General features: G+C 38.8%; 2 protein-coding genes across 2 annotated transcripts; both read left to right on the top strand.

Annotated features, from left to right (window-relative positions):
- The first annotated feature begins 4,832 nt into the window (after positions 1–4,832).
- Positions 4,833–5,831, top strand: LOC127455832 (P2Y purinoceptor 2-like). Its single transcript, XM_051723984.1, has one exon. The coding sequence runs from the start codon at positions 4,833–4,835 to the stop codon at positions 5,829–5,831; it is 999 nt and encodes a 332-aa protein (XP_051579944.1).
- Positions 5,832–23,349: 17,518 nt separating this feature from the next.
- On the top strand, positions 23,350–25,948 carry LOC127455831 (P2Y purinoceptor 2-like). Its single transcript, XM_051723983.1, has one exon. The coding sequence runs from the start codon at positions 23,350–23,352 to the stop codon at positions 24,367–24,369; it is 1,020 nt and encodes a 339-aa protein (XP_051579943.1). The 3' UTR covers positions 24,370–25,948.
- Positions 25,949–27,876: the final 1,928 nt, after the last annotated feature.

Below are 27,876 nucleotides of genomic sequence, written 5' to 3'. Positions count from 1 at the left end.
AAAACAATATAAGTATCTGTGTAAGTTATTATGATTTTTGTGTGTGTGTGTGTGTGTTTTATTTGCATGTCTACGATAACATGTTAAATAACTTGTTAACTAAATGATGATTACAAAGTAGTCTACACAATATAACATTTAATTTATTAATATCATCAAGAAAAAATTTAAAACAATAATTTTCAAAACATTCTCATGGACCCTCCGGCGGGTCCAAAAGGGGGCGCTATATCGCGTCAGGCATACGAAGTATCATTTGAAAGTTTAGAATCTGAGCTTTTCATATATATCCTCTGAAAAGATCACTTCTACATCTATGTTACAAAAAATAATAAAATAAGGCCTCAAAACATTCGCGTCGTAAATTAGCGCCCCCTAGAGGTAATTGGGTAGAAATATTATATGAAAATAAAAGTCTTTCACATAGTACCTAAATGGGCAAGCCATATATCAAATGAAAGCTCTCATTTTTAGGAATGTGTCTATACATTTTTTCTTTTTTTTTTACCCTAATACTGCAGTTTGAAAGATTTTCAAAAGAATCACAAAGTAAAATATGATTTCTGTAAGGCATCAAATACAAACGTCTCTTTTATCAGCCGATCATTGCTGCTGTCAGTACCAAGTAGCCAAAAACGTAATATCTGCTTTTACCTTATAGGCAGTGTTCTATAAAAATTAGACTTTTTTACTTGTCTGTGAGCTTGCTTGGCTGAATAATCTAATGTTATGTCTTAGATGTCCAGAACAAAAATATGCCATCAAGCAGGAAAAGCATGCTAAACAAATCATCAGAAAAATATGTTTCGACTATTGATGATTAAATGTGTATGTATACATCATATGTATATATACTGTATATATATAAAATGTATATATCATTGCACACTGGAGGATCACTGTGACACATGACACTTAGATTGATCTTCTAGTCCACTCAGAGGCCGAGATTAAATAAAACAATGGGGGTGGTGTGTGAACTGAAAATTATACTGAATGTCTATGGACGAGCACATCTGTGAGTGCCACCTACATTTCAGGTCTGTATATTTTTATGGAAGGTGTTAGAGAATTTATTATTTTTTTTTCTAGTGTTTGCTGCCATCTGGTGGAATAAAATATGATTTTTCAAAGTGAGGTAGAGTGAACAGAACCAGAATGACATGTTTACAAATTTAGGACACACAAAAAATAGTTTATCATAAGATTATATGAATATAAGAATATCATTTATGCTGCTACTACGCTGATGAGATGAGAACGACTGGCTGTTCAGCGAGCCGATGTGCAAGCTGATTCGCTTTCTCTTCTACACAAACATATACGGAAGCATCCTCTTCCTCAGCTTCTTCTCTTCATCCTACCGTTTGGGGTGGTGCTGGTCTGCAACGTGTTGATGGTGCAGAAACTTCAGGAACTCACTGTTGGTGGAAGCCCCATGTCACAGCACTTCAAGCAAAAGTCAGTGAAAATGATCATAATTGTGCTCTTAGACTTCATGTTATGTTTTCTTCCCTTTTACTTGAACCAAAGTATATACTACACCTTACGCTACCTTGACAAGCAGGTGAGCTGCAAGACGCAAGAGCGTGCCAGCATGGTCTACAAGGTCACGCGACCTCTGGCCAGCGCCAATAGCTGCAGCCAAAAACAAACCAAAGGTTTGAAAATATACAATCTCCTGCAACCTCACTACGTACTTGAGCAAAGAAAGCTCAGATTAAAAACAATTTGTGAAAAGATAAATCATGATGAGCGACCCACAATGAACTGCAACTTTTAACCTTGAGAGAAGTATAACAATCTATTTGGACTCTCTAGGATTAAAATGACAGAAATCCAAAAAGGTGTTCGTTATAAAGAGAAGGACCTTGTGACCCTTAACAGGGTCATTTTATGGTATGGGAAGGACTATATTCCTATATATACTGTATATCTGCTCTTTGACCTCTGGAGTAAAAGAATAAGCTGCTTTGTCTTGGTGCGGTGTAATTCAGATAATTCACTAAAAAATTGTAATACTGTTAACATTTAATCATCCTTATGTTGTACCAAACCTGTATCACTATCTGTCCTCTGTGGAACACAAAAGGAGATGTGCAAAATGATAGCCCCAGTCACCATTCACATTCATTATACTGTATGGACAAAAGATGCAATGAAAGTGAATGATGAATGAGACTAACACACTGCTTAACATTTACTTTTGTGTTCAACAGAATATAGAAAGTCATACAAACAACTTGATATTTGACAATTTTTGAAATTCTGTTTGTTTGGTGACGTTAGTGTCACAGAAATGGCACACTTTAACTTTAAATGATAGATCGAGCATTGATTATATTTCATTGCACTTTAGCATGTACAGAACATTTTCACAACTTCTGTTAACTTCTGTCAGTATTTGCCAAATGATAAATGACCAAATCCCATCATTAACACATTCTTTATGTCAAGAATTTAAATTTCAGAAAAAAAGTGCAATATTATTAGGATAATAATAAAGAAAAGCAACAATCACGTAAAGCTGCGTTTTCTATGTAAATGGATAAAATAATTTAAGGTGTTTACTGGCACTCTAATACATTCTTTTGTTGCTCATTTAAGCCTGAAACATGCTCTCCACAAGTACATGAATGAACTGCTTCTAGCTATGTATGTTCAATGTCATGTGCCACTGCTGTCGATTAAGCTTATAGGTGCACTCAGTAACTTTTGTCTTTGTGTCATCTTGGACTTACACTGACACCTAGTGGCTTGGATGCAGCATCATTTAAAATCAAGTTTTCAGTTTAAGATGCCATTGTAGAAATATAGTATTCACAGTCAGCCATGATTACTTTAATCAGTGAGTGGAAGTGTCAAATAATAGGATGGTTACTGTGATTAAGAGAGTAGTATTCGGCTGGTCATGTGATTCTAACATGGCAGCCCCCATGTGCGGACCCTCTCCATGTAGAATAAAACAGCTTTTATAAGGTTACTGATATGACTGGAGTCTTCATTTTAATGAGTGCTCATGATTTCCTACATATATTGCAAAATTACAATTCATGTCTTTAGAAGTTAAACTTTTTAAATGAGGAAAAAATTACAGAGTGCACTTTTAAGTTGTATTAAACCTGGAACATTCCTTCAAGACACAACTTCTGGCTCAACCAACAATGGGAATTACAAAAGTCACCATTAACAAAATCCATCAGCATACTAATGTATGAGAGTGTCTGGCCAATGGGAACAGGCTGAGGTGTGTGAACATTGAGTTGTACTGCCCACAATGTAGAGTGGCAGCATGAAAAAGGAATAAACAGGCAGAGGAAGAGCAAGACCTACTGTATACAGGTATGCAGAGTGTAACGAGACAACTGACACAATCCTGAAGATATCTACTGAAAACCTATGTGAGTATATAAGCTACTTTGAGTATTTCATCTTTGCATATATATGATCATTATTATTTATTAAAGGATAAGATCAAGATAAATCTATCAAGATGTTTCAGTGTTTTGTCAAAATAGTTTGGCGTTTAAGGAATACATATGTGCATGTACTGTACATTAAATATACAGTATATATACTATTATAGGGGGATACTGGGGCTAGTTGTCACATGGGGAGGTTGTCACAAGGGCTGTATCTCATTAACTATAGTTACCTATAAAATATGAGTCATAAGTGCAGTTACACAAATGCTTGTTTATCTACAGCTACTTCAATATTGACTTAAATTATAATTACTTTTGGGAATTATATTGTCCAAACTAAAATTCCAATATTGTCATATTTTTATAGTAAGTGATGGTTAAACAAGTGAACAAAATCGTATATCATGAGGATATATTTTAACTCAAAGATCGAACTGTTTTCAGGACTAGGGTATTTTTCATAAATGTTAGGTCAGGGGTGTGTTGTCACATTTAATGCTGAGCAAGTGGTCATATGTATTTTAAATGTTGCAAATGTATAATTTAATCATTCAAATTAATAATTATTATAATTTACATCTGTTGGCCAAAACAATGTTTTGACATTTTTGTGCATTTTCCTTTTTCATGAATTGTTTTGTGCTACATAATTATTCTGTTAGTGAAAAACAAACTGTTTAGATTTGGTTAAAAAGCTTTTAATATTGTATTTAACAGCAGGTTCCCATTGTGACAACATAAACCATATGCCCATGTGTATTAGTTAATATTTATACAGAAATTGACTCTTATAATGATAAATATTTATTGGTATTAAAAAGCATGACAACTCGCCCCTCCCCTGTATATGATACATTTCAGCTGCCATTTGAAGGAGGAAGTTCTTAGAAAATTCTCAGAAGGTTTTAAGCTACTTTGTGGCTTGATTTGCTGCACTGATCGATATGATGTGCTGTTCTGTGGCGGAAATGAGAGTGTTGGGTGTGTGATTAGAAGATCCACTATTTAGTGCCACTTTAAAAACTCATTTATCCATCCCGAGTATGGTATATGCCATATTAAGAACATATACAGCATACAAACAACTAAATGGATTTGAGTTGTATACAATAAGAAAATGTTTTTTGCTGCCTGTCTGAACAAAGCCCTAATAGTCACTACATTGTTGATAAACATGCCATTAAGTTATCTAAACTAAGCAGGAATATTATAATAGACACATACAGTATAAGATACAATGTAAAAGTAGAGAAAATAGTTTACACATATTGGTTATCAGACACTTAATCATACAATTAATTAGTATTTGTCATAAAAAAATATGGTTATGTTGTATCAATATCAATCTATAAATTTAAGCTTCTTGTTGTATCATTGTCTTTTTTTATCTGGCAGATCTGGATCAGAATGGCAACCCTTAATGACACTGAACCAACTAATGACAGCTGTGTTTTAAACGAGAACTTCAAGTACATTCTCCTCCCAGTCAGCTACAGTCTTGTATTTTTGTTTGGCCTGGTGCTGAACATCATTGCCATGTATTTCATCATATTCCAAACCAAACACTGGAAGCCCAGCACCATCTACATGATCAACCTCAACATTTGTGACACCCTTTACATCCTTACCCTTCCATTCCTCATCTACTACTACGCTGACGAGAACGACTGGCCGTTCAGCGAGCCGATGTGCAAGCTGATTCGCTTTCTCTTTTACACAAACCTTTACGGAAGCATCCTCTTCCTTAGCTGCATCAGTCTGCACCGATTCTTGGGCATCTGCCACCCGGTGCGCTCTTTGAACTGGATGGATGCCTGTGGTGCTCGTTTGATCTCCGTGGGAATATGGGTGATCGTGCTGTTCTTCCAGGCACCAATACTCTACTTCTCCAGGACAAAAAATAACAGGGATATACAGGTGTGCCATGACACAACCATCCCAGAGCTCTACAGCTATTACTTCATCTACAGCTTGGTAGTCATGTTCCTGCTCTTCGTCCTACCTTTTGGGGTGGTGCTGGTCTGCAGTGTATTGATGGTGCAGAAGCTTCGGGAACTCAGCGTTGTTGGAAGTTCCATGTCAAAGCGCTCCAAGCAGAAGTCGGTGAAGATGATCATAATTGTGCTTATGGCTTTCATGATATGCTTTCTGCCCTTCCACCTGAACCGCAGTATCTTCTATGTCTTCCGATTCCTGGACATGCAGAACTGCTTGATACAGTACTCTAATGTGGCCTACAATCTCACACGTCCTCTGGCCAGCTTCAACAGCTGCATCGATCCAGTTCTCTACTTCATGGTGGGACAGAGTTTCAGAAGCAGAAGAAGTTCAAATCAAGCCAAAAGTGTGTCCACCACCGTGGGTTGCGCGAATGGCTTGGATGCGCAGTGCTCCTCTGTTGACTAGAGCAAATTTATAGCTGCTGACTAGTTTATATCTTTCCATTCAGCTTATAACTAAATAAAAACACAAGAATGAATTATGCCCGATAAAAGCACACTTGAAACAGAAAAGCAAAACATATATTCATTCACATAATCAACTTTTAACCCCCATTATTCCCTTTCCCCCTCCCAATCCCCAACCCCACCATGACCCTCAATCTTATTTTATAAAAAAAAAAAAAAAAAAAAACATTTTACATTTAAACCATACTAATACAATCTCATCCTGACCCAAAACGAACACCCCTGTGGTCCCATACAACACACACACACAATCCCAAAAATAAATAAATAAATAAATACACACACACATTATCCCCTAAATGCATGACCGCCCCATCACCCAAAATACAGAGTCTGGGACAAAACAAAACCTGAGTGATAAAAACGTCACACAAATACCTCTGAACCCTCACCCAAAACTCCTGGATCTTAACACACCCCCAAAAGACATGGGTAATGTCTCCAACTTCTGATTGGCATCGCCAGCAAGTGGGTGTGTTTTAAGATCAAGCCTATATAATCTAGAAGGGGTCCAATAAAATCTATATAAAATCTTAAATTGCATAAGGCGAACCCTTGCATCTCTAGATACAGACTTGACATTTTTAAGAATCTTAGTCCACACTCCGTCCTCCTATACCAAATTCAAATCTTTTTCCCATACTCTCTTGAGAGAAGTCAAGGCTCCATCCCCCAGACTCTGAATTAGAAGGGAGTAGTACACTGATGCTTCATGGCCTTTTCCAAAAGCAGCAATCACCTCTCCCAAAGCACCTGCCACTTTAGGGGGGTGCGTGCCACTCCCAAAAATAGTGCAGAGTAGGTGGCGAAGCTGTAAATACTTATAAAACTGAGATCTAGGAATGCAAAAATGTTGAAACAAATTTTCAAAAGGTCTCAATACTCCACCCTCATATAGGTCACCAATCTGACCAACAAAAAGGGGACTTATTAATACATAGTTTAGGGTTCAGCCATATGCTCGAGGCTGCGTTTAAATAAATATCCGAATTAAACACTCTGGACACTTTTGTCCATATCGAGTGCAAATGCAAAATAACTGGGTGCGACTTAACCTCTCCGGCTAGTTTGATCAAAAGGCTTTGCAGTGGCGAGATAGGGGCAAGAACTTCCTTTTCAATACAAAACCAGAGAGGGGCTCTCTCAGGTGGAAGTGACCAATGAGCCAAATGTCTAAGACCGAACGCATAATAATAAAACAAAATCTTGGGTAGGCCTAGCCCACCTTTGTCAATTGGCCTATGCAACTTTTTGAAATTTAAACTGGGGCGCTTACCATTCAAAATAAAGGACTTCTCTATGCTATCAAATTGCTTGAAATAAGAGACGGGGACATCTACAGGGAGAGACTGAAGCAGGTAGTTGAATTTTGGAATACAATTCATTTTAATAACATTAACCTTCCCAATCATCGATAAATGTAATGAAGTCCACCTGCCCACATCGCTTGAAAACCTTTTCATTAAAGGGTCAAAATTAACTGTAACTAAATCAGACAAATTTCCTGGGAATAAAATCCCCAAATACTTAATGTCCTGTCTGGGCCACTGGATGGCGCTCGGCTGGAAAGCCATTTCTGGGCAGTACGCTGTCAGCGCCAAAGCTTCGGATTTAGACCAATTGACTTTGTATCCTGAGAACTTGGAAAAGGAATTAATAATTCTGTGGAGCCAAGGCATAGATCTAGTAGGTTCAGAGACAAATTATAAAATATAATCTGCGTAAAGCAGAAGCTTATGCGCCACACCTCCCGCAGTCACCCCTGGAAAATCATCCTCCTTTCTTATCGCAGCTGCTAATGGTTCCAGGGCAAGACAGAACAATAATGGGGAAAGTGGGCAACCCTGTCGAGTGCCCCTATTCAGAGTAAAATAATTTGAAATTAATCCATTTGTTTGTACCGCTGCTACAGGGTGTTTATAAAGTAACTTAATCCAACCAATATATGTACTCCCGAACCCATACATTTCCAAAATCTTAAAAAGATAATCCCATTCTACCATATCAAACGCCTTTTCGGCGTCAAGTGAGATGGCAGCAACCAGAGATTGTTCATTCGCCACTGACCACATGATATTGATGAGATGCCTGATGTTATCAGAAGAGCTGCGGCCCAGAATAAACCCCACCTGATCTATATGTATAAGAGGTGTCATAACTTTACTTAATCGGTTAGCCAAAATTTTTGACAATATTTTTACATCAAACTGGATCAGGGAAATTGGACGGTAACTTTTACACTCGCTTGGATCTTTGTCCTTTTTAAGAATCAGACTGATCTGGGCTTGTGTCATGGTTGAGGAAGTTTTCCCTTCTTTAATGATTCAGTATAAACTTCTAACAAAAGTGGAGCCAGTTCTGTAGCATTGGATCTAAAAGATTCTGCGGCAAAACCATCTGGCCCCGGAGCCTTGCCAGTAGGTAGGGACTTAAATACCTCATCAAGCTCCTCCAAGGTTATCTCATAATCAAGAGAGTTTTTTTGCTCAATCATCAGTTTAGGAAGATCTAATGGTTCCACAAAGTTTCTAATCTCTTCATCAGTAGGTGAAGGCATGGAACTATAAAGATAAATATAGAATTCTTTAAAGGCATTATTAATATCAATGGCCGAGGTACATATTTCACCACCAGCAGATTTCACTGAGGTAATAGTAGAAAAAGACTCTCTCTGCTTTATATATCTAGCCAAAAGCTTCCCTGCTTTGTCACCTGACTCAAAGTAAGACTGTCTTGCCCTGAATAACCAAAACTCCACTTTCCGCGACAAAATAGTATTATATCTATATTTCAATCGGGTCAATTCTCTGAGGCCATCAGCTGACATACGGCACTTCAGCTCTGCCTCTGCACTTTTAATATTTCCTTCCAACTCCACAAGTTCTTGTGCTTTGGATTTTTTGATGAATGAGGCATACTTTATGATCCGACCCCTAAGAACCGCTTTAAGTGCCTCCCAAGCCACGCCCACAGAGGATACTGAGGACCAGTTGGTCTCCATATAAACATTGATTTCAGTCTTTAACATTTGTTGGAAATCAGGATTTTGCAGAAGGGATACATTAAGGCGCCAACTATATGATTTCCTTTTCTCTATATGTGGCATCACCTCTAAACTCACCAGGGCATGATCCGAGACTAAAATGTTTCCAATTGAGCAATCAACAACAGATGAAATTAGGGATTTGGATATAAAAAAAAAATCTATTCTAGAATAAATCTTATGGACTGATGAAAAAAATGTATAGTCCCTACCAGATGGGTTCAAAAGTCTCCAAATATCCGAAAGACCAAGAATTCAAAGAGTCCATCAAAAGAGTCCATCAAAAGATTAAAGTCTCCTCCCAATATTATATCATGAGGGGTGCCAGCGGCTTGCAACATCCCTTCAAGATCTATAAAAAAGCCCTGATCATCAGCGTTAGGTGCGTAAATATTAGCCAAAATCAGACTTTGCCCTTGAATTTCAGCTAAAACAATAATGACTCTCCCTAATTTATCTTTAGTCTGTTTGAGACATTTGAATTGTAGATGTTTATTTACCAGTATAATGACTCCCTTGCTTTTACTTGAGCCAGCACTAAAGAAAACATGTCCACCCCATATCTTCCCTAATTTTTCAGCTTCCTGCGGGGAGAGATGTGTTTCTTAAAGAAACACTATATCATATTTCTTACGTTTAAGAAAAGAAATAACCTTCCTTCTTTTTATGGGGTGCCCCAAACCATTTACATTCCATGTGGAGAGAGATAGCATACTCGTATTAACAACTGGCATATTGATACAATAAAAAAAATAAATTGTGTGTGAAAAGCAAAATTATACAGACCACATTCCCCATTAGTGAAACAATCAACCCCTGAACATCCCCCGGAAAAAAACAAACAGAAAAAAGAAAAACGTGCGCATTAACCCGCCAACGAAAGCACCAATCGGCATCAATCCCTCTAAACTCAAAAGGTCCATGAACGCCCACGAGCCCCCATGACAACTTTGCCATCGGAATGCTCAATTTTGCCTCACAAATTTGTGAGGCAAAATTACATAACAGAAAATACTTTGTGAAATAAACCCAGTCAATAGGAAGAATGAACACAAAGAATGTGTAGATTCATTAACAGAACTGTCTCAAGGATGTGATCTTCCACAAAACAAATTCCAGCTGATATAAAACCTTTCAGATTCCTCAGACAGACAAATGAATGTTCAGTGAACCAGCTGTTATGAGTTCAGCGGATGACGTAATCATTCCAATGTCCTGTAAAAAAAAACTCGACAAAACAAACTCCAGCCAGCAGGAGGAATAAGCACGAAGAACGAACAGATTAATCCACAGCTGTTCCAAAGGAGTGTTATTCAACAGAACAAGCTCCAGCCGCTAGGTGGAACCAAAACAAAAGGAAACAAAACCGGCATCCCGGTTCCCCAGATGATCGAGTCAATTCACTCGGAGGCCGCATAAAAGTATATACCATGACTTACACAATCCGTCAACTTTATAAAAGACATCCTTTGTGTGAGCATGTAGATATTTTGCGGTCATCCGTAGTGTCCACTCTCAATCTGTCCGGGAACTTCAATGCAAAAGTAATCTTTCATCAATGCAAAAGTTTCTTTAAGGAAAAGTGTTATTCACAAAACAAGCTCCAGCCACTCGGCAGAGCCAATGCAAAAAACCTAAAATGTCGCCCAGCTTCCTCAAGAGTAAGTACAGCGAGTCAGGCCCACTCACATGAGAAACATCCAATGGTTTACTCAGACATTGATTCTATAAAAGATATTGCCTGATTTGGACATGTGAATACTTTGCGACCGACCTTCGTTTCTATTCTCAGTTTGGCCAGAAACATCAGAGCGAACGAGATCTTTTCCTGATGTAAGAGTTTCTTACATTCCTTGAACCGATCGCGTTTCTCTCTTGTCTAACTCGCAAAGTCCGGGAACAAGAAAACATTATGGTTCTTCCAAGAAAGCTTCCCATTGCTCCTCGCCTGGCGCAACACAAGATCTTTATTGGATGATCTCAGAAATCTGGCCAGAATCGGTCGGGGCCTTTTTCCTTCAGCAGATCTGTGAGCTGGGACTCTGTGAGCTCGCTCGATTTCCAGCTTGTGGCCTGTTATGTCGAGCAGACTCGGGAAAAACTCGTCTAGGAATTTCACCACATCTCTGCCCTCCTCATGCTCAGGAATTCCAACAATTCGAACGTTATTCCTGCGGCTTCTATTCTCAAGATCTTCAAGCTTTTCGAGGAGATGTTCCAAATCAACTTTGGTCGCGGGTGGATTAGCAGTTAATTCCCTCTCCGAAGATTCCAGAAAATCGATTCGTTTTTCAACATCAGTCACTCTTGTACCTAACTCAGTGAATTTTATTTCCATCGCCGTAATCGATCGCCGTATTACAGCGAGATATTCCAAGTCAGCAAGAATCTTCGTCAACATCACCGACATGTTGGACAACTGATGCTGGATTCCTTCTCCCGCCGCACCATCCAAATCGAGTCCCTGGTCTGTAGGCCTGTCGGGGCTTTCATCCTGAACACGTAAGTGTCTCTTAATGTCTCCAGAGCCTGAGGATTTTGACTTCTTTGCCATGTTTTGCAACAAAGGGCAAATGTGTAACTGGGTGTATCAAATTTCACCAGATTATAACATGAGAATAATCAAAAATTCAGCAAAGTGCGAAGAGCTCGTCGCTCACATGTCTGCTCCTTGCATGGCGTCACCCGACCCCCAAAAGTGCAGTTTATTTAAAGGTGTTGTCTGTGCTGCTTTAGCTAAATCTGTGCTGAACACAATTTTTGTGAGTTCAGAGCGCTATAAAGCGAAGGATGCCGCGGACCACGGTGAGCAGATTCACATTCTGCTGGTACTGTATAGCATCACTCCACTAATGTGCAAGCATGCAGACTTTAACATGCAAAAAGTGCGTGTTTGATGGTTATACAAACATTACAGTAAGCCAGATTGCTAGCTAGCTAGATAGTCAGACAGACTGTCACATAGTCATAGTCAGATAAACTATCAGATAGAGTATGGATAGCAACTTATAGGAACAGTTCACCCAAAAATGAAAATTCTCTCATCATTTGCTCACCCTCGTGCCATCCCAGATGTTTATGACTTTCTTTCTTCAGCAGAACACAAACAACATTTTTGGAAGAATATCTCAGCTCTGTAGTGCCATACAATGCAAGTGAATGGATGCCAAAATTTTAAAGCTCCAAAAAGCATATATAGCCATCATAGAAGTAATCCACATGACTCCAGTGGATTAAATAATGTCTTCGGAAGTTAAATGCTAGGTGTTTAAGAAATACAGTAGATCAATATTTAAAACCTTTTTTACTAAAAAATGTTTGCTTCCGGCCAGCTGTGGTATGCACATTCATGAGGGTGGAGTTCAAACTGCCTCTTGCGTGACACTGGAATTTGAATTAACGAGCATACCGTTGGTCCATTTGAACATTCCATCAATGTACAGTAACACCCTGTCTACACCAGGCACGCCATCTGTTGACGTCACGTAACTGCTAGAGGCTGTCTACACTGGACGCGTCGGCATGAACTTTCTAAACTGTTTATCTGTGTTATTGGTAGTAGTAGGACACCAGTTTACTGTTGGCACCACACACTGCAACAGATGCTTCCAGTGTAGACAGCATGATCGATTAAAATGCGTTCTATTGCTTTTGACGCGACGCACCACTCGCGTCTGCTGTAGACAGGGTGTTAGTCTATAGAATTTTTCTGATATTTGATTGTCTGCTGTGCAAAAAACGCAAGTCTGATCAGCAAAATAAAAAAAACATAGTACAGTAAAAGACTGAAAAGTCTGAAGGTCTGTGCCAAGTTTGGTGGATGTAGCTTCAAAGCTCTAGGAGCAGTTAGTGTTATAAATTTTGGTCTCAGTTTAGAGATGAAAAAAGTCTTCAGAATAACAGTAGGTTGGCTTTGGACTTAATCTAAATACTCAAGATGCTTTTGCTGATTGAAGGATTACATGGAGTGGTATGATGGGCAATCAGCTTTATTGCCAAGCGTGCTTACACATACAAGGAATTTGTTTTGGTGACAGGAGCTTCCAGTGCACAACAAATACAAAACAGCAACAAGACTTTTAAAAAAAAAAAAAAAAATTGAATTAAAAAAAAAAATATATATATATATTGAAAAGAAAATAAAGTATATATAGAATACACAATATATACACACACACACACACACACATATATATATATATATACACACACACACACAAACATACATACATATACATACATACATACATACATATATATATATATATATATATATATATATATATATATATATATATATATATATATATATATATATATATATATACATACAGGTCTTTAGCTGCGCAATTGTACGGGGCCTTCATTGTTCTATTTTGCGCATCATAATGTGCCACACATGCTCAATTGGAGACAGGTCAGGACTGCAGGCAGGCCGAACAAGCACCCGCTCACTATGCTTACACAGGCTTGTAATCTTGCAGAGTTTGGTAATCCGGGCAGAAAAACCCCAAACAAATATAAATAAAGATATTTTGCAGACTGCCTAAACTGCTATTTTCCATGAAACAAAATTACTTGGGAAAATGGGCTGCAAAATCAAAGTAGTCTTTCAACTTGTGAGCTATATTCCAAGTCCTCTGAAGCCATACAATACCATTATGTGAGAGGCAAACTAAATTTAAGTTGTTATTCACTGAAAATCTTGCCCTCCACCTTAGCTCTGAAGTGTCATTCAGCTAACGCAACTTAATCATTAATTTCAAAAAAGTTTTCAAACACATATTTCACTGTAAATATGTTTTTTTTTTTTTTTTTGTCAAACGTTTTCTCACATGACCTGAACAAAATGTGCATTTGATTAAACATTTCAAAACATCTGATATATTTTTTAAACTTCACACTCAGTTTGGAGGATCTAAAGGGGTCTCTGGATGGTTACACCACACAACATTTTTGACTTTAAGCCCCAGCAAAAAATATAAAAATTACTTTGAGCTCAGTAATTGAAAGTATCCTCATCACAGAAGAGGTGTATTCAAGTAATTGTTGAATTGTTTGTGTGAATTGCAATTTTTTTAATAGGCATTTTTGAATAGTTCAGTAGATCTGGACTAAAAATTAGCATCACGCCATTGACCCATGTACTTAGTCGCAGTGTCAGATCTGTTCAACGACAATCTGGTGCATATTGCACACAAATTGGTGAAGGACTAGGCAAAAAGTGGTAGTTCTAATCTGATTGGCTGTCTTGATCCGTAGGTTGGGATGCACCAATCAGCCTGGAAACAAATGCTGAGTTCGGAATGGCATATTACCCATACTACTTCTGCCATATACTCTGCTAAAGTTTTGATGATGGGCTAAATGTGCAGTTAAAAACTACAACACACTTCAGCGTATAGTGTATCCCGCACTGCAATGTGCTCGACAAGGCTTTCCAATTCCAGTTTGATGAATGTACAAAGTGTTCAGAGTTTAGCTGGTAAGCATGGTCTAGTTATCCACTTCTGGTAGAAGGCGTAACTACACCATTCTGCAAGCATAAAGCATCTTACAGTGGAAGAAGAGGCAAAAATATGGGAAGTGTCTGGGAAACGTTACCATCAACAAAATCCTTCAGCATACTCAAATTGTTTTAGTCTCGCTGCAGTCTAAGTGACTTGCATGCCATTGGCTGAGGCCCTGGCCTATGAATGCAGGCTGACACATTCAGACATAAGTTGTACTGCCCACATTGGAGAAATGCAGAATGAATTAGGAATAAACAGGCAGTGGTAGAGCAGGACCATACAGGTATGCAGACTGCAGAGCATGAGAAGACACAACTGTTGCAATCTTGAGGGCATCTACTGAACAGTGTATGTATATGAACAAATTTGCATTTTATTTTTTTGCATACGATCATCTTATTACTTATTAAATGATAATATCAGGATAAAGCTATCAAGATGTCTCAATAATATGTCACACTAGTTTGTGGGAAAATATCTAAAATATGCTGTATTACAAAAGACCGGGGCTAGTTGACACATGGGGAGGCTGTCACAAGGGCTCTATCTCATTAATAATTATACATAAGTTTTGAGTCAAAACTCCAATTTAACAAATGCTTGTTTATATACAACTATTTTGAAAGTGTCTTAAATTAGAATTATTTTGTGAATTATATTCTCCAAACTAAAATTACAACTTCAGTATTTTTGTAAAACTATTGGGTGACAAGTGAACGCAATAAGATACGGGTATGTATTGTAACATGAAAACTGAGCTGTGTTCTGGGAATTTTCATAAATGTCAGGTCTGGGCATGTTGACACATGTTTTAAATGCTGTAAATTGTATTATTTACAATATCTGTTGGTCAAAATAATGCCATATTTCTTGTACATTTTGCTGTTGCATTCATTGTTTTGTGTTTTATAATTGTTTTACTGTTTATGTTTTGCTGAAAAGCCTTTTATTGGATATTAATATTTAATGGCAGTTTCCCATTGTGACAACTAACACCATATAGTGTACCAAAATTTGTTTTGTTTTTATACAGAATTCGACTCTTATCATGAGAAATATTCACTGGCATAAAAAAGTGTGATAATGATCTCCCCAATATACATTGGAAGAGTCTTGTGAATGTCAGCTACCATTTGATGTTGGGAGGAAGCTCTTAGGAAATTCTCAACAGATTCTATTTTGTGGCTTGATTCGATATGTGATATGTTGTTCTGTGGTGTAAATGAGAGCATAGTTAGGGTGTTTGATTCCCAGATCTGCTATTTAATGCCACTTTAAAAGCTCATTTATCCGTCTAGAATTTGGGTAGAAACAATTGGTAATTTCTTTGATGCCATATTGAGAACATTGTTCCAGAATTATGCATATGCTGTTGTATGTACAATGATATCAGTTCCCTTCCAACTCAGTACACTTGACCTTGCGTTTATTAACACATAAAGGGAGTGACTTCCACACGACCGAGTTGGGGAGTGCCTTCCACACGACCTAATTGAAGCCTCTCTACAATAACGCCAATATTCTAATATTGGCTATGGTGTTTGAGCCCTGCCCGTTTTGGCGCGAAGCTGTCTGCCATAAAAGCAAATCTGCCCCATTCTTCCCCAAAGTTCATAACGAACTGTCTAAGTCCTGCTGTGCACCCTTCTCGGCATGCTTGTGCAGTGACGCCATCCTCTCTAATGTGGATCACGGGGAAGAAAACGGTTATGCCCAACTACCCCGTGGAGGAGGCGGTAGCGGCACACCTCTGCCCAGCAAGTAACAGGCTGTGGAAATCACGGCCCATACATCCTTCCAAACCGTGTCCACAAACGTCCACACTGGCTGGAAAAGCTTACTCAGCAGCAGGACAAGCTGGATCAGCACTCCACACAATGGCAGTGGTCCAGGTATTTCAAGCCAATCTCCTCAAGCAAATGGATGAGCACGGCTTCGATACAGAGACATTCAAAGAGCTCTGCACCACTACAGACTAAGCACTGCATGCCACAAAAGTCATTGCGCAGGCCATCGGCAAGTCCATGGGCAACCTGGCAGTTCTGGATCAACATATGTGGCTGACTCTCATAGAAATGAGTGATAAGGAAAAAACCAATCTGTTGGATGCTCCATTGTCTCCATCTGGCCTCTTTGGCGGCTCTGAGAATAAGGTTGCTGAGCATTAAGTCATGACTCAGCAGCAGTCACTGGCTATGAGACACTTTATGCCCAAATGGAGTACATCACAGCCGGTTCGTCCTTGCTCTGTTTCGAGCCAGTGCCTGACTAAAAGCCCCATACCTGCTGCCTCACCGGCACCTGTGTATCAGCATGCACAGCAAAAGCGCTCCTGATGGGCACAACCCTTTGAAGCGAAAAGCAGAGCCCGCGGTTCCCTCCAGGTCTGCTCTAAAAAAGGCTCGATTGGAGACACAAAACACTGTACCCCATCTCCCCACTACTGTTTGTTGGAAAAGGAATATTGTTGTTCACAATATTGTTCAAAATGTTGTTTCTGTGTCTTGCACTCAAATAAATGCAATAAAAAATGCAAGAAGTGCAAGAAAGAATACAGCATTCATTGCAAATGCACGAGATGCTCACACATTCTCAATAAAGAACTCTTTTCCTCTTCAAAGCACACACATTATGCGCAACCACTTCCCTAATGTGAGTGACGCATTATATCATACGGTAAACCAAATTGCCCTCTGTCCCCTTACGCGGAAACGTGGCGAGCCCTAACGGGTATTTCAGAATATGTGCAAAAAAACAATTGAGCATGGTTATACGTTCAAATTTGCACGCCGGCCACCCCGTTTCAATGGCGTACTTTCTTCCACATTTTTGTCCAAGACGCGCCAGTATTATGAACCGAAATACACAGTCTCATTGTGAAAAGTGCTATAGAGATTATGCCAAATTGTCAAGCCCAAAAAGGGTTTTACAGCCATTAGTTTCTTGTCCCAAAGAAAGATGGCGGGCTTCGGCTGATCCTGGATCTGCACTCACAAAGCGCCCATTCAAAATGATTACTCAGAAATGGATCTTATCGCATGTACACCCACACGATTGGTTTGCGTCGACAGATCTGAAGGATGCATACTTTCGTATCTAAATTGTACGACATCACAGGATGTTTTTGAGATTTGCGTTCGATGGAACAGCGTATCAGTTTAAAGTCCTGACCTGCGGACTGTCTCTGGCTCCTGGCACATCATACTGAAACTGAGCAGGTCAATCAGAGGCTCTGTTATGCCACCACAGAGACTTACTGCTTCAGCATCTAAACAGCTTGTGCCTCAATATGAACTGGGTGAAGAGCACGCTCTCCCCCAGCCAACAAATCTCCTTTTTGGGAGTTCGCCTCAACTCCACGAGTGGGCACGTGCATCTCACGAGCGAGCACATTCAGGCCATTCTACAGTGTCTGTCTCAGTTCAACCTGGGGAGAACACTTTCACTGAAGCTGTTTCAGAAAGCATTGGGATTTATGGTGGCGACATATGTCCCAGGCTGTCTGAATTACGGCACGGACCTTCTATCACACCAAGGGGTGATCCCGGGTGAATGGAGACTTCATCCTCAAACTGTATTGAGGATTTGGGAAATATTCGGCAAAGCAGAAATCGATCTATTTGCCTCAGTGGGGAATACCCACTGTCCCCTCTGATACTCAAAGTCACAAGCCCCGCTGGGAGCAGACACAATGGCACACAAATGGCTGGCGAAACACAAATATGCATTTGCCCTAGTATGCCTGATTCACTCTGTCATTTGCAAAGCCCGAGAGGACAAGGAAACAATTCTATTGGTTGTGCCAAAATGGCCAAACCAGCCATGGTTTCTGGAAATGATAGAGATGCTGTACAGCTCGCCATGGAGAATACCACTGAGGAGGGATCTCCTCTCTCAGGCGCAAGGCACAATAAGGCATCCCCAGCCCCAGCTGTGGAACCTGCATGTGTGGCCCCTGAACGGAGCATGCTAAACGCGCCAGAACTGACACATTCAGTCATGAACACCATTTTACAGGCAAGAGTGCCGTCCATGAGGCGCCTCTACACGCTAAATTGGAAGATGTTCACTGATTGGTGTCTTTCACATGGCAAAGGCCCAGTAAACTGCCCCATACATGAAATTCTCATATTTCTTCAAGAGCGATTAGATGCAGGACTCACTCCGTCAACACTCAAAGTGTATGTGGCAACTATATCTGCGTTTCACGTGCATGAAGCTGGCACCTCTATAAGCATCTATAAGATTTAATCATAAAGTTCCTTAAAGGAGTAAGATGATTAAACCCACCTCGGCCGGCTACTGTCCTGACTTGGGACATAACTTTAGCCCAAAAAGCTATCGCGGGGCCCCCCTTTAAGCCTTTGGGCTCTGTTGATTTGCGCATGCTCTCCGTTAAGATGGCACTACTGCTGGCTCTGGCCTCAGTAAAACGGGTCGGTGACTTACATGCACTATCAATTGACAGTTCATGTCTGGAGTTTGGCCCAAGACTTTCAAGAGCCACTGTCAAACCCAGAATAGGCTATGTGCCTAAGGTCCTAACCATGCCCTTCAGAGCGCAGGTGGTTCACCTTCAGGCCTTCTTCCCTCCTCCATTTAATTCGGATGAGGGACAATCATTGCACTTGTTATGCCTTGTGCGGGCACTACATGCATACGTTGAGCGTTCACGCCAGTTCAGACTGTCTGATCAGCTCTTTGTATGCTATGGAGGATGCACCAAAGGAATGACCGTCTCCAAGCAAAGACTTTCTTACTGGATTGTCGATGCAATTGCCCTGGCTTATGAGTTGCTGGGTAAGACTTGCCCAATTGATGTTAAAGCACACTCAACTAGAAGCATGGCCTCATGGTGTGTCCATACAAGATAAATGTTTTGCAGCAGGATGGTCCTCTAAAAACACATTCGCAAGGTTTTACAACCTAGATGTAAAGTCTCTGTCTTCACAAGTCCTCTCTGTTTAGAGTGCTTGCAATCCATTGGCCAAATATATATACTTATGCTCCTCCCTTTTAGGATGAGCTCCCCATCTTTTACACAACTGCCTGCATTAGGCTGTTGTAATTTACCGTAAGTCACAAGCACTTACATTATAAATAAACTCCCTTCCCGACTGGGTTCATGAAGGAGGTAATTCATACTATATGACTATAGTTCATATATTTGTCCTGAGTGTTCCCCTCCTGGCCCAACAGGAGGGTCACTCACTGCGGCATACTCATGTCGGTCGCCGTTCCATGAGACTGCTGCGTCATGCTTTTTTTCCGGGAGGTTATGTCATGTAGTGTGACGTGATGGGATTCTGTTCCCCATATGCGTTAATAAACACAATGTCAAGTGTACTGAGTCATAAGGGAACGTCTTGGTTACGTACGTAACCTCAGTTCCCTGAGACAAAGGGAATGAAACACTGAAAACACTAGTCGCACTACAAGACTCAGAGTTTTTGAGGACGAGGATTGATCGCTGTCTTGAAGGAAGAAATTCTGAGGAAATGGTGTTAGTGCACCTGCTTTTATAGCAGACAGCTTTGCGCCAAAACGGGCGGGGCTCAAACATCATAGCCAATATTAGAATATTGGTGTTATTGTGGAGAAGTTTCAACTAGGTTATGTGGATGGCACTCCCCAACTAGGTTGTGTGGAAGGCACTCCCCATATGCGTTAATAAACGCACTGTCTCGTTCCCTTCGTCTCAGGGACCGAGGTTATGTACGTAACAGAGACGTTTGTGTGTTTGTGGACATATGGTATACCAACTCTTAGAGTTGACAAAGATATAAAGGGTTGAGATGTGATCAAGAATCCTGTTTGAAAAGCAGTGTGACATCATGTCCAAGATGGTTTTAGGCTCTGTTGACACTACATCCAATTGCAATTTGTTTTTCTAATTCGATCCGATCATTTTGTAAGTAATGAAACTGGATCCACATGCTCAGATACTAGTGTAGTTAAAATTTGAAATACCTACAATAAGATATCAACTCGAGCCACATACAAACAACTAAATGGATTTGAGTCAAATATGGCAGGAAAACAAAACAAAACATATTGTTCAGACAACCCAATTTAAATGTTTTATTTAAAATCTGATCTTTATGATTGAGTATCTACAATGTCCTTGTCTGTTTGTTTAGACAGTGTATATTCAATATCCAGTAAATCTATATTGGTTGCCATATTACACACCACAGCAAATGCCACTTAATATAGTATATGGGTAAATTATAGCTGTAGACATTAAAAGTTTAGTTCACCCAAAAATCTAAATTCTCTCATCATTTACTCACCCTCCTTCCACCCTCATGTGTATGTGTATGACTTTCTTTCTTCTGCAGAAAACAAACAGGACAGACAAAATATAACTCATTTTTAACTGTACGTCTTGACAGTAGTCTCCTTGGTAATCATCATTTCAAGCTCGATTACACTTCCATCTAACAATCTGCATATGCATCAAGCACTAGAAAGTGTAATCAAGCTTGAAATCATGATCGTGCCTAGACTGCAATGGCAAGATGTACAGTGAAAAAGTAGTTATATTTTGGTCTGTTCTCACTCAAAACAAACTGGATCACTTCAGAACACATTGATTAGACCAATGGAGTCTGATGGATTATGTTTATGATTATCTCTGTATGGACCTACAGAGCTAAGATATGTATTCTAAAAATCTTTGTTTATGTTCAGCAGAAGACAGAAAGTCATACACATCTGGGATGGCATGAGGGTGAGTAAATGATGAGAGAATTTTCATTTTGGGGTGAACTATCCCTTTAAGCATTGTGTAAATGACATTGCCTACATGTTGTGTCTCAAAAGATGGTGAAAACAGATTCGATTTTCTGATTTGCATTTATTTCAGCATGATCTCACGAAAATTACTTGACTGTGGTGACATTTTTGCAAAATGATATTACATGGTTTCTGACACTTATTGTGGCAGTTCCAAGATTAAATATTTTGTGGTGCTTCTATGACACTTTTGGCTCATGTGTCGACTTGCGTGCGCTTCAGGACTCCAGTCCTTTTGGGGTCGTTTACACGACAACGTTTTCAGCTAAAAACGGAAAACGTTTTATGCGTTTTGGCTGTTCGTTTACACGACAACGGCGTTTTGGGGCCTGAAAACGCAAACTTTTGAAAACGGGTTTCAAAGTACACGTTTTTGAAAACGATGCCGTTATCGTCTCCGTGTAAACATACAAAAACGCGAATCTGTGAAAACAATGACGACATGTGCACGCGTATTACGTGTTATATAAAGAATGATGGATTAATAGACATCAATTTGAGATGTATGTTTATCAATATGAATACTGGTGTCTGTGCAAATAACAACAATCAACAATGTATTCATTTGGAGTGTTTTGTACGGAGTGTGGACATTCTACAGTAGGCAGAACCTGCAATTTGAAAATCTTGAAATTAATGTATGGATTCAGATGGGAAAAATTTATTTGTATTTTAAATGTTATTTATTTATTTACTTAATTTTATTTGATGTACCTTTACCCTGCAATTAATTTACCCACCGCTTATGTATATAGCCTATAGACAGAGATGTGATGCCATGTACAGTATTCAATGATATGCTTAGAATATGAAAACATGAGGCAGTGAAAATGCATGTTAGATCCAGTGCACAAGACCTTTCTCTCCGTCAGAAGATATCCATATATATGTGTCTGATATCCAAAACCAGTCAATATCAACAGCTTATGTTAACTTACTCTCCTACCAGCCCAAGAGTCAGCAGGGGGAATACAGAAGAAGGCAGGAGATGAACTGATGTTAAAAATGAGCAGAGTTTGTTGAATAATCTTGAGAGTTCAGTCTATAGGCATGCTTCAAAACAACGCACGAGACATTCAAAACTACAATGGCGGACTACAGGACTGTGTTTGTGCTGCTCAAGATTTTGAGTTTATTGACGCTTCTCCAGCAAATTAATTGTAGTAATAAAGCAACCTAATCGTGTGTCCAGACAAAATTGCAAAATTCATTGTTTGTATTCACCACTCTGTGGAAGAATGCTTATGTGCGCAGGTGTGTAGTGTTTCTTTACAATGTGACATCGCCAACTACTGGCCTGGCATGCATAATATAGCGTTTTTAGTCGTTTTCGCGGATCCTTGTGAACGGGGATCGTTTTGAAAACGTTGTCGTCTGTACGCGAAACTTTTCAAAAACGCAAAGGAAAAACGTTTCCATTTTTATTGCATCGTTGTCGTGTAAACGTACCCTTTTACAAGTACATCGCTGTATCAATTGTGCTACAGTTGTTGCGCAGTTTGAACAGGCTCAAACAAGCTTGGTTATGTAGTTGGTTATATAATACAAACATTAAAATGTATCACCTTACAAGTCATGCACTATAGTTAACGTTTTTTTTATGTCATAATATAGCACTGTATGAGGAACAGAGTGTAAAGTAAGGTTTATAAACTGATAATCAGCCGTTTACGTGAATAAAAGTCCTTGTTGTAGTGCCTCAAATGTTAATTTAACCAGGAAACTGCAACGATATGTACAAAGTACAAATATGTACAAAAATGTAGGTATAGTAACGTGATTATATGAGACCAGGTTGATTAATTTGCAGTTTAGACTGTAAACAACTAAATGGATTTGAGTGAAATCCATTTAGAGACAAAAATATCGAATTTTCGCTACTCGTCTGAACAAAGTCTTAAATAGACTCTAAATTGATCACTTGTTGATCAACATGACATCAAGTTGTTTGAAATAAACAGACCTGTCATAATAGATCCACAAAAGGCACAAAATTAAATATGTATTATTAATGCCCTATCAAACCAATGAACACATCTGGTAAAGGAAGTTATGTTTAGAAATGATTTCATTATCTTTTTCTCTGACAGATCTGCACTACAATGGAAAAGCTTAGAGACACTGGATCAACCAATGACAGTGATGTGTACCTCTGTCCTTTAAAGGAAGACTTCAAATACATTCTCCTCCCAGTCAGCTACAGTCTTGTGTTTTTGTTTGGCCTGGCACTGAACATCACTGCCTTATATTACATTATATTCCGAACCAAACACTGGATGCCCAGCACCATCTACATGATCAACCTCAACGTTTGTGACACCCTTTACATCCTTACCCTTCCGTTCCTCATCTACTACTACGCTTATAAAAACGACTGGCCGTTCAGCGAGCCGATGTGCAAACTGATTCGCTTTCTCTTCTACACAAACCTTTATGGAAGCATCCTCTTCCTCAGTTGCATCAGTTTCCACCGATTCTTGGGCATCTGCCACCCGGTGCGCTCTTTGCCCTGGATGAATGTCCATTTTGCTTGTTTGGTTTCAGTGGGAATATGGGTGATTTTGCTTATATTCCAGGCACCAATCCTCTACTTCACCAAGACAAGAAAAAATGGTTTATTGCTGGTCTGTCACGACACTACCATCCCGGAGCTCTTCAACGGCTTTCTGGTATACACCTTCGTAGTCATGTTCCTGCTCTTCATCCTACCATTTGGGGTGGTGATAGTCTGCAATGTGTTTATGGTGCGGAAACTACAGGAACCCAGCATTGGTGGAAGTTCCATGTCAAAGCGCTCCAAGCAGAATTCGGTGAAGATGATCATAATTATTCTAATTGCTTTCATGATATGCTTTCTGCCCTTCCACCTGAACCGCAGTATCTACTATACCTACCGTTACCTGAACCAGCAGAATTGTACGATGCTACAAAACTCCAATGTAGCCTACAAGCTCACGCGACCTCTGGTCAGTTTCAACAGCTGCATCGACCCCATCCTCTACTTGATGGTAGGACAGAGCTTCAGAAACAGCATCAACAAGAAGTCCAAATTGAGCCAAAGGTGTGACAATGCCAAATCTCTCTCAACTTACTGTGTCCTGTCTAAGAAAAGGCAGCAATGAAAGGACAAAAAAAAAACACAGCAAAATGATTAGTCCTCGATAACAGCGATTCTCAACCAGGGGGCTGGGCCCACGATAGAGCCTTAGCAAACTTGTGCGGAAATATGGGTGACATTTGGATAGTTAAGTGGAAGGCAAGCTTCCAGCGAACAATGTCTAATATTCCAGTCTGTTCCTCACACAACGGTATCAGATTGCATGAGAAGATTTTATATAGTGCATGAGTTGTACTTCTATGGTAATTTTTTTGTTCTTTTTGGAGCATGTACCATCTACTTTCATTGTATAAAAAGAAAAGAAAAAAAGAAGCCTGGACAGATGTGACATGTGACATTAGTGTGTAGGTGGTGGCTGAATTTTCATTTTTGGATTAACTGCACCTTTAACCCTAGAATGCAAAAAGGGGGTCAAATTGACCCGAAGGGGTCTGATGTTTGACCTTGATCTTGGTCTCAGAAATCTTGTTTGTGACCCTCACCAATGTAATTTTCATATTTCTAGGTCATAGTTTCAGAATTTTTTTTTTTATTTTTTTTATCACTACTCTAAGACTGCTTGAAGGGTGTCAAAATGACCCATATGCATTTCCTATGGAATTTTGACTTTACATAACATTTTTCTACTTTTAAAAATGTATGACAGACACATTTCGAAGCACTGACATTCAGACATTTTAAATTATATTTTAAATCAGCTAGCTAGCAAACTAATAGAGCTAATACTTGGGTAGCTAGCACATTTTAGCAAGTTGGTAAGTTTTGTCTAGAAATACTGTATTTTTTATTTTTTTAAATATATGACAGATTTTGAAGCATAGAAATTCAAATATTCTAAATCAGCTAGCAAGCAAACTACTAACAAGTTAACTATTAGCAAAATAAGCATGCATATACAGCAGGGGAGGCTTTGGAAATGTTCAATGAGACACCCATAATGGCTTTGTAGTCAAAATAAGAGTATTCGAATGACTGTCACTGTAACAAAATATTGTATAGTTGTTTAGTGTTTTAATGAGAAGCAGATGAGGTTTAGAACGTTCCAGTGGAGAAAGCTGTCTGCACTATTAGATGTTTTGAATGTGTTTATGATAAATGCTCAGAAAGAGTCGGATAAGGAAAAGTTGAAATTATTTAGAAGAATACTGAATTTTATATTTAAATTTTAAAATATTAAAAGTGAGCAAATAAACATGAATTAAACATTTAAACAGTTGTGAACGATCTAATTCTTAAATTCTTGAAGATAAAGATATAAACAGGATAACTTTTCTTGGTAGAAATCCATTGAAATCATAGGGGTCATTCTGACCCTCTTTATGCACTGTTGTAGTTTTTTTGGGTCATGCATTCCACGGTTAAGTAACCTTACAAAAACCATACAAAGCAGCAATTCCATTGAAAGACAACAGGAATATATTTCAGTGTTCCGAAGAAGAAGATGTGTTTAATTAGCACAAAGGCATTCCCACTGGTAGGCTGAGAAGTTAACTAGAGTAGCTCAGATACATGTTTTTGTCAGGAATAATGTGATTTATGTATCAAGGACCTGTTTCATCATGTCTTCATTGAGACAGAGGAAGCCAAGCTTTAATTCACTCTCTGTAAATTAGCATGTTATTTAAGAGACTGTACAATGAAAATGTTGGTATCATATATCACTGGAATAAATAAGTATTATATCAATCTAAAGGATGAAATTTGTATTTATTATCTTGCTTAGTAGCACTTTATTTAAAAGTAGAACATAGATGTTTTTTTCTCACTTTTCTAATTTATAAAATATGTATCAACTTCAGCGATAACAAAAGATTGTTTATTTTATCCAATGACTACCTGGTAACCATCAGGTTCTTTTACATATCATTAACATTTGCATTCCATCCATCTTATATTGATCATTCTAACGAATTGGCTAAAAGTCAGAATTGGAAACATTTTAAAATGTGTATGTTTTCCCCCCAAAACTGTGTCCATTTATATACTGTACCATATTTTGGGTACACATATAGTAAAAGTACAGTCAGTTTTCATTTTGTAAATACATAAAAACATAATATTTGAAATAGGGATGCACCGATGGATCGGCTGCCAGTATTTATCTGCCACTTATTGACCAAATTAAAACCATTGGCATATCAAATAAGCATGAAAACGCCTATATGAAAATCCAATGGTTGATTTATAATTATTTAGTAACACACTTTGTAAAAACTCCTGTCATTTGTTCAACAGATCCAATCCATGTTCAGTGGAAATGATTCCAAAAGACTTCCAACTCTGTGGTATTTTTGGATTTCCACCTGAATTTGGCATACCCAAATTTGAAGGTACCTCTTATTCACATTCTGTACAGTTGTGCACATGCAAAAAATATATCATTTTACAGGGAAGCCTTCAAAATGTAAATAACAATTGCTAAAAGTGATACATATTATTGTATATGTTCACACTGTTATGATAAACACACACACAAAAAATGGAATTTCTGAAGTATGAATTTGAATAACTAAGGACCTTCTGTATAGGCTCTCTGAAGCTGATTCAATTTGTGTTTGAATCCACTAAAAGTGTCAGCCTGTACTGGAAAAAAAATATATTTTCTCTCTATCATTTAGGATTCACGAGATATTCTAATAAAACTGAAGGGAGGCCAAGTTGGTCATTTTGGAGTCTCCAAGGTCCCCATCTATCCAAACTGCAAAAACAAGCTATTACAAAGTACTTTACACTTTCCAGGTTTCAGTACCTTCTTTTCAGAGAGACTCCTACCAAGTAACATATAAGTTATCCAAGCCATAAGGTAACCCCCCAATAATCAAAACAAGCAAGTACAACCCCCCAATTTTCAAGCCAAATCTATGCCCTTGAATGCAACCAAGTATGTTTTGATTATTTATTTTATATAATAATCATATTCTGTATTCTATAATAATAATAAAGATATATAACAAATTATGTGGATATACAAAATGCAAAAATAACTATAATGTCCTTGTGGTCTGAACGGGAGCATGTGGGGGCTCATTGTGTTCCGGTTCTATCTCGCTCAAGCTATACAACTCTATCCAAAACCGCTGCAGCCCCGTCAAAAACAGTATTCTATGATGCTGTTCTTTTCTTTGTTGTGTCATTTTTGGACACAAAGTAACTCTGTACACTGGAGAGAGCAAAGTGTGTCTCACAGTTCACTGTAACGCAGCTGTTTGCGCGCAAATGTCTCCATTCTGGTTTGTTTATGTCCAGCCTCCATCTTGCGCAAGGATCTATCTCAGCCCCCTGGTTAGTCGATCTGGGCTAACTAGCTAGTCACGACTGTTTTCCGAAACCCTAGTAACTATGTTGCACATCCATCGTTCTAACCACGTTGGTTCAACAATGTAGAGCTGTCGTTAATTACGTTATTCAGGGGGTTTAGTAATTACTTCTGCAGAGATCGCATGGATTTCAAATTATAACAGCTCATTTACATGGAGAGAAATCTGTTTATTGTGAAAAAGCTGCTTAAGGC

The sequence above is a fragment of the Myxocyprinus asiaticus genome, chromosome 18 (assembly GCF_019703515.2).
Source record: "Myxocyprinus asiaticus isolate MX2 ecotype Aquarium Trade chromosome 18, UBuf_Myxa_2, whole genome shotgun sequence".
NCBI lineage: Eukaryota > Metazoa > Chordata > Actinopteri > Cypriniformes > Catostomidae > Myxocyprinus > Myxocyprinus asiaticus.
This window is presented reverse-complemented; position numbering and strand designations above follow the sequence as displayed.

What these genes read in the sequence shown, in the direction of transcription:
- LOC127455832 (XM_051723984.1), top strand. Translation starts at nt 4,833, where the DNA reads ATGGCAACCCTTAATGACACTGAACCAACTAATGACAGCTGTGTTTTA.
- LOC127455831 (XM_051723983.1), top strand. Translation starts at nt 23,350, where the DNA reads ATGGAAAAGCTTAGAGACACTGGATCAACCAATGACAGTGATGTGTAC.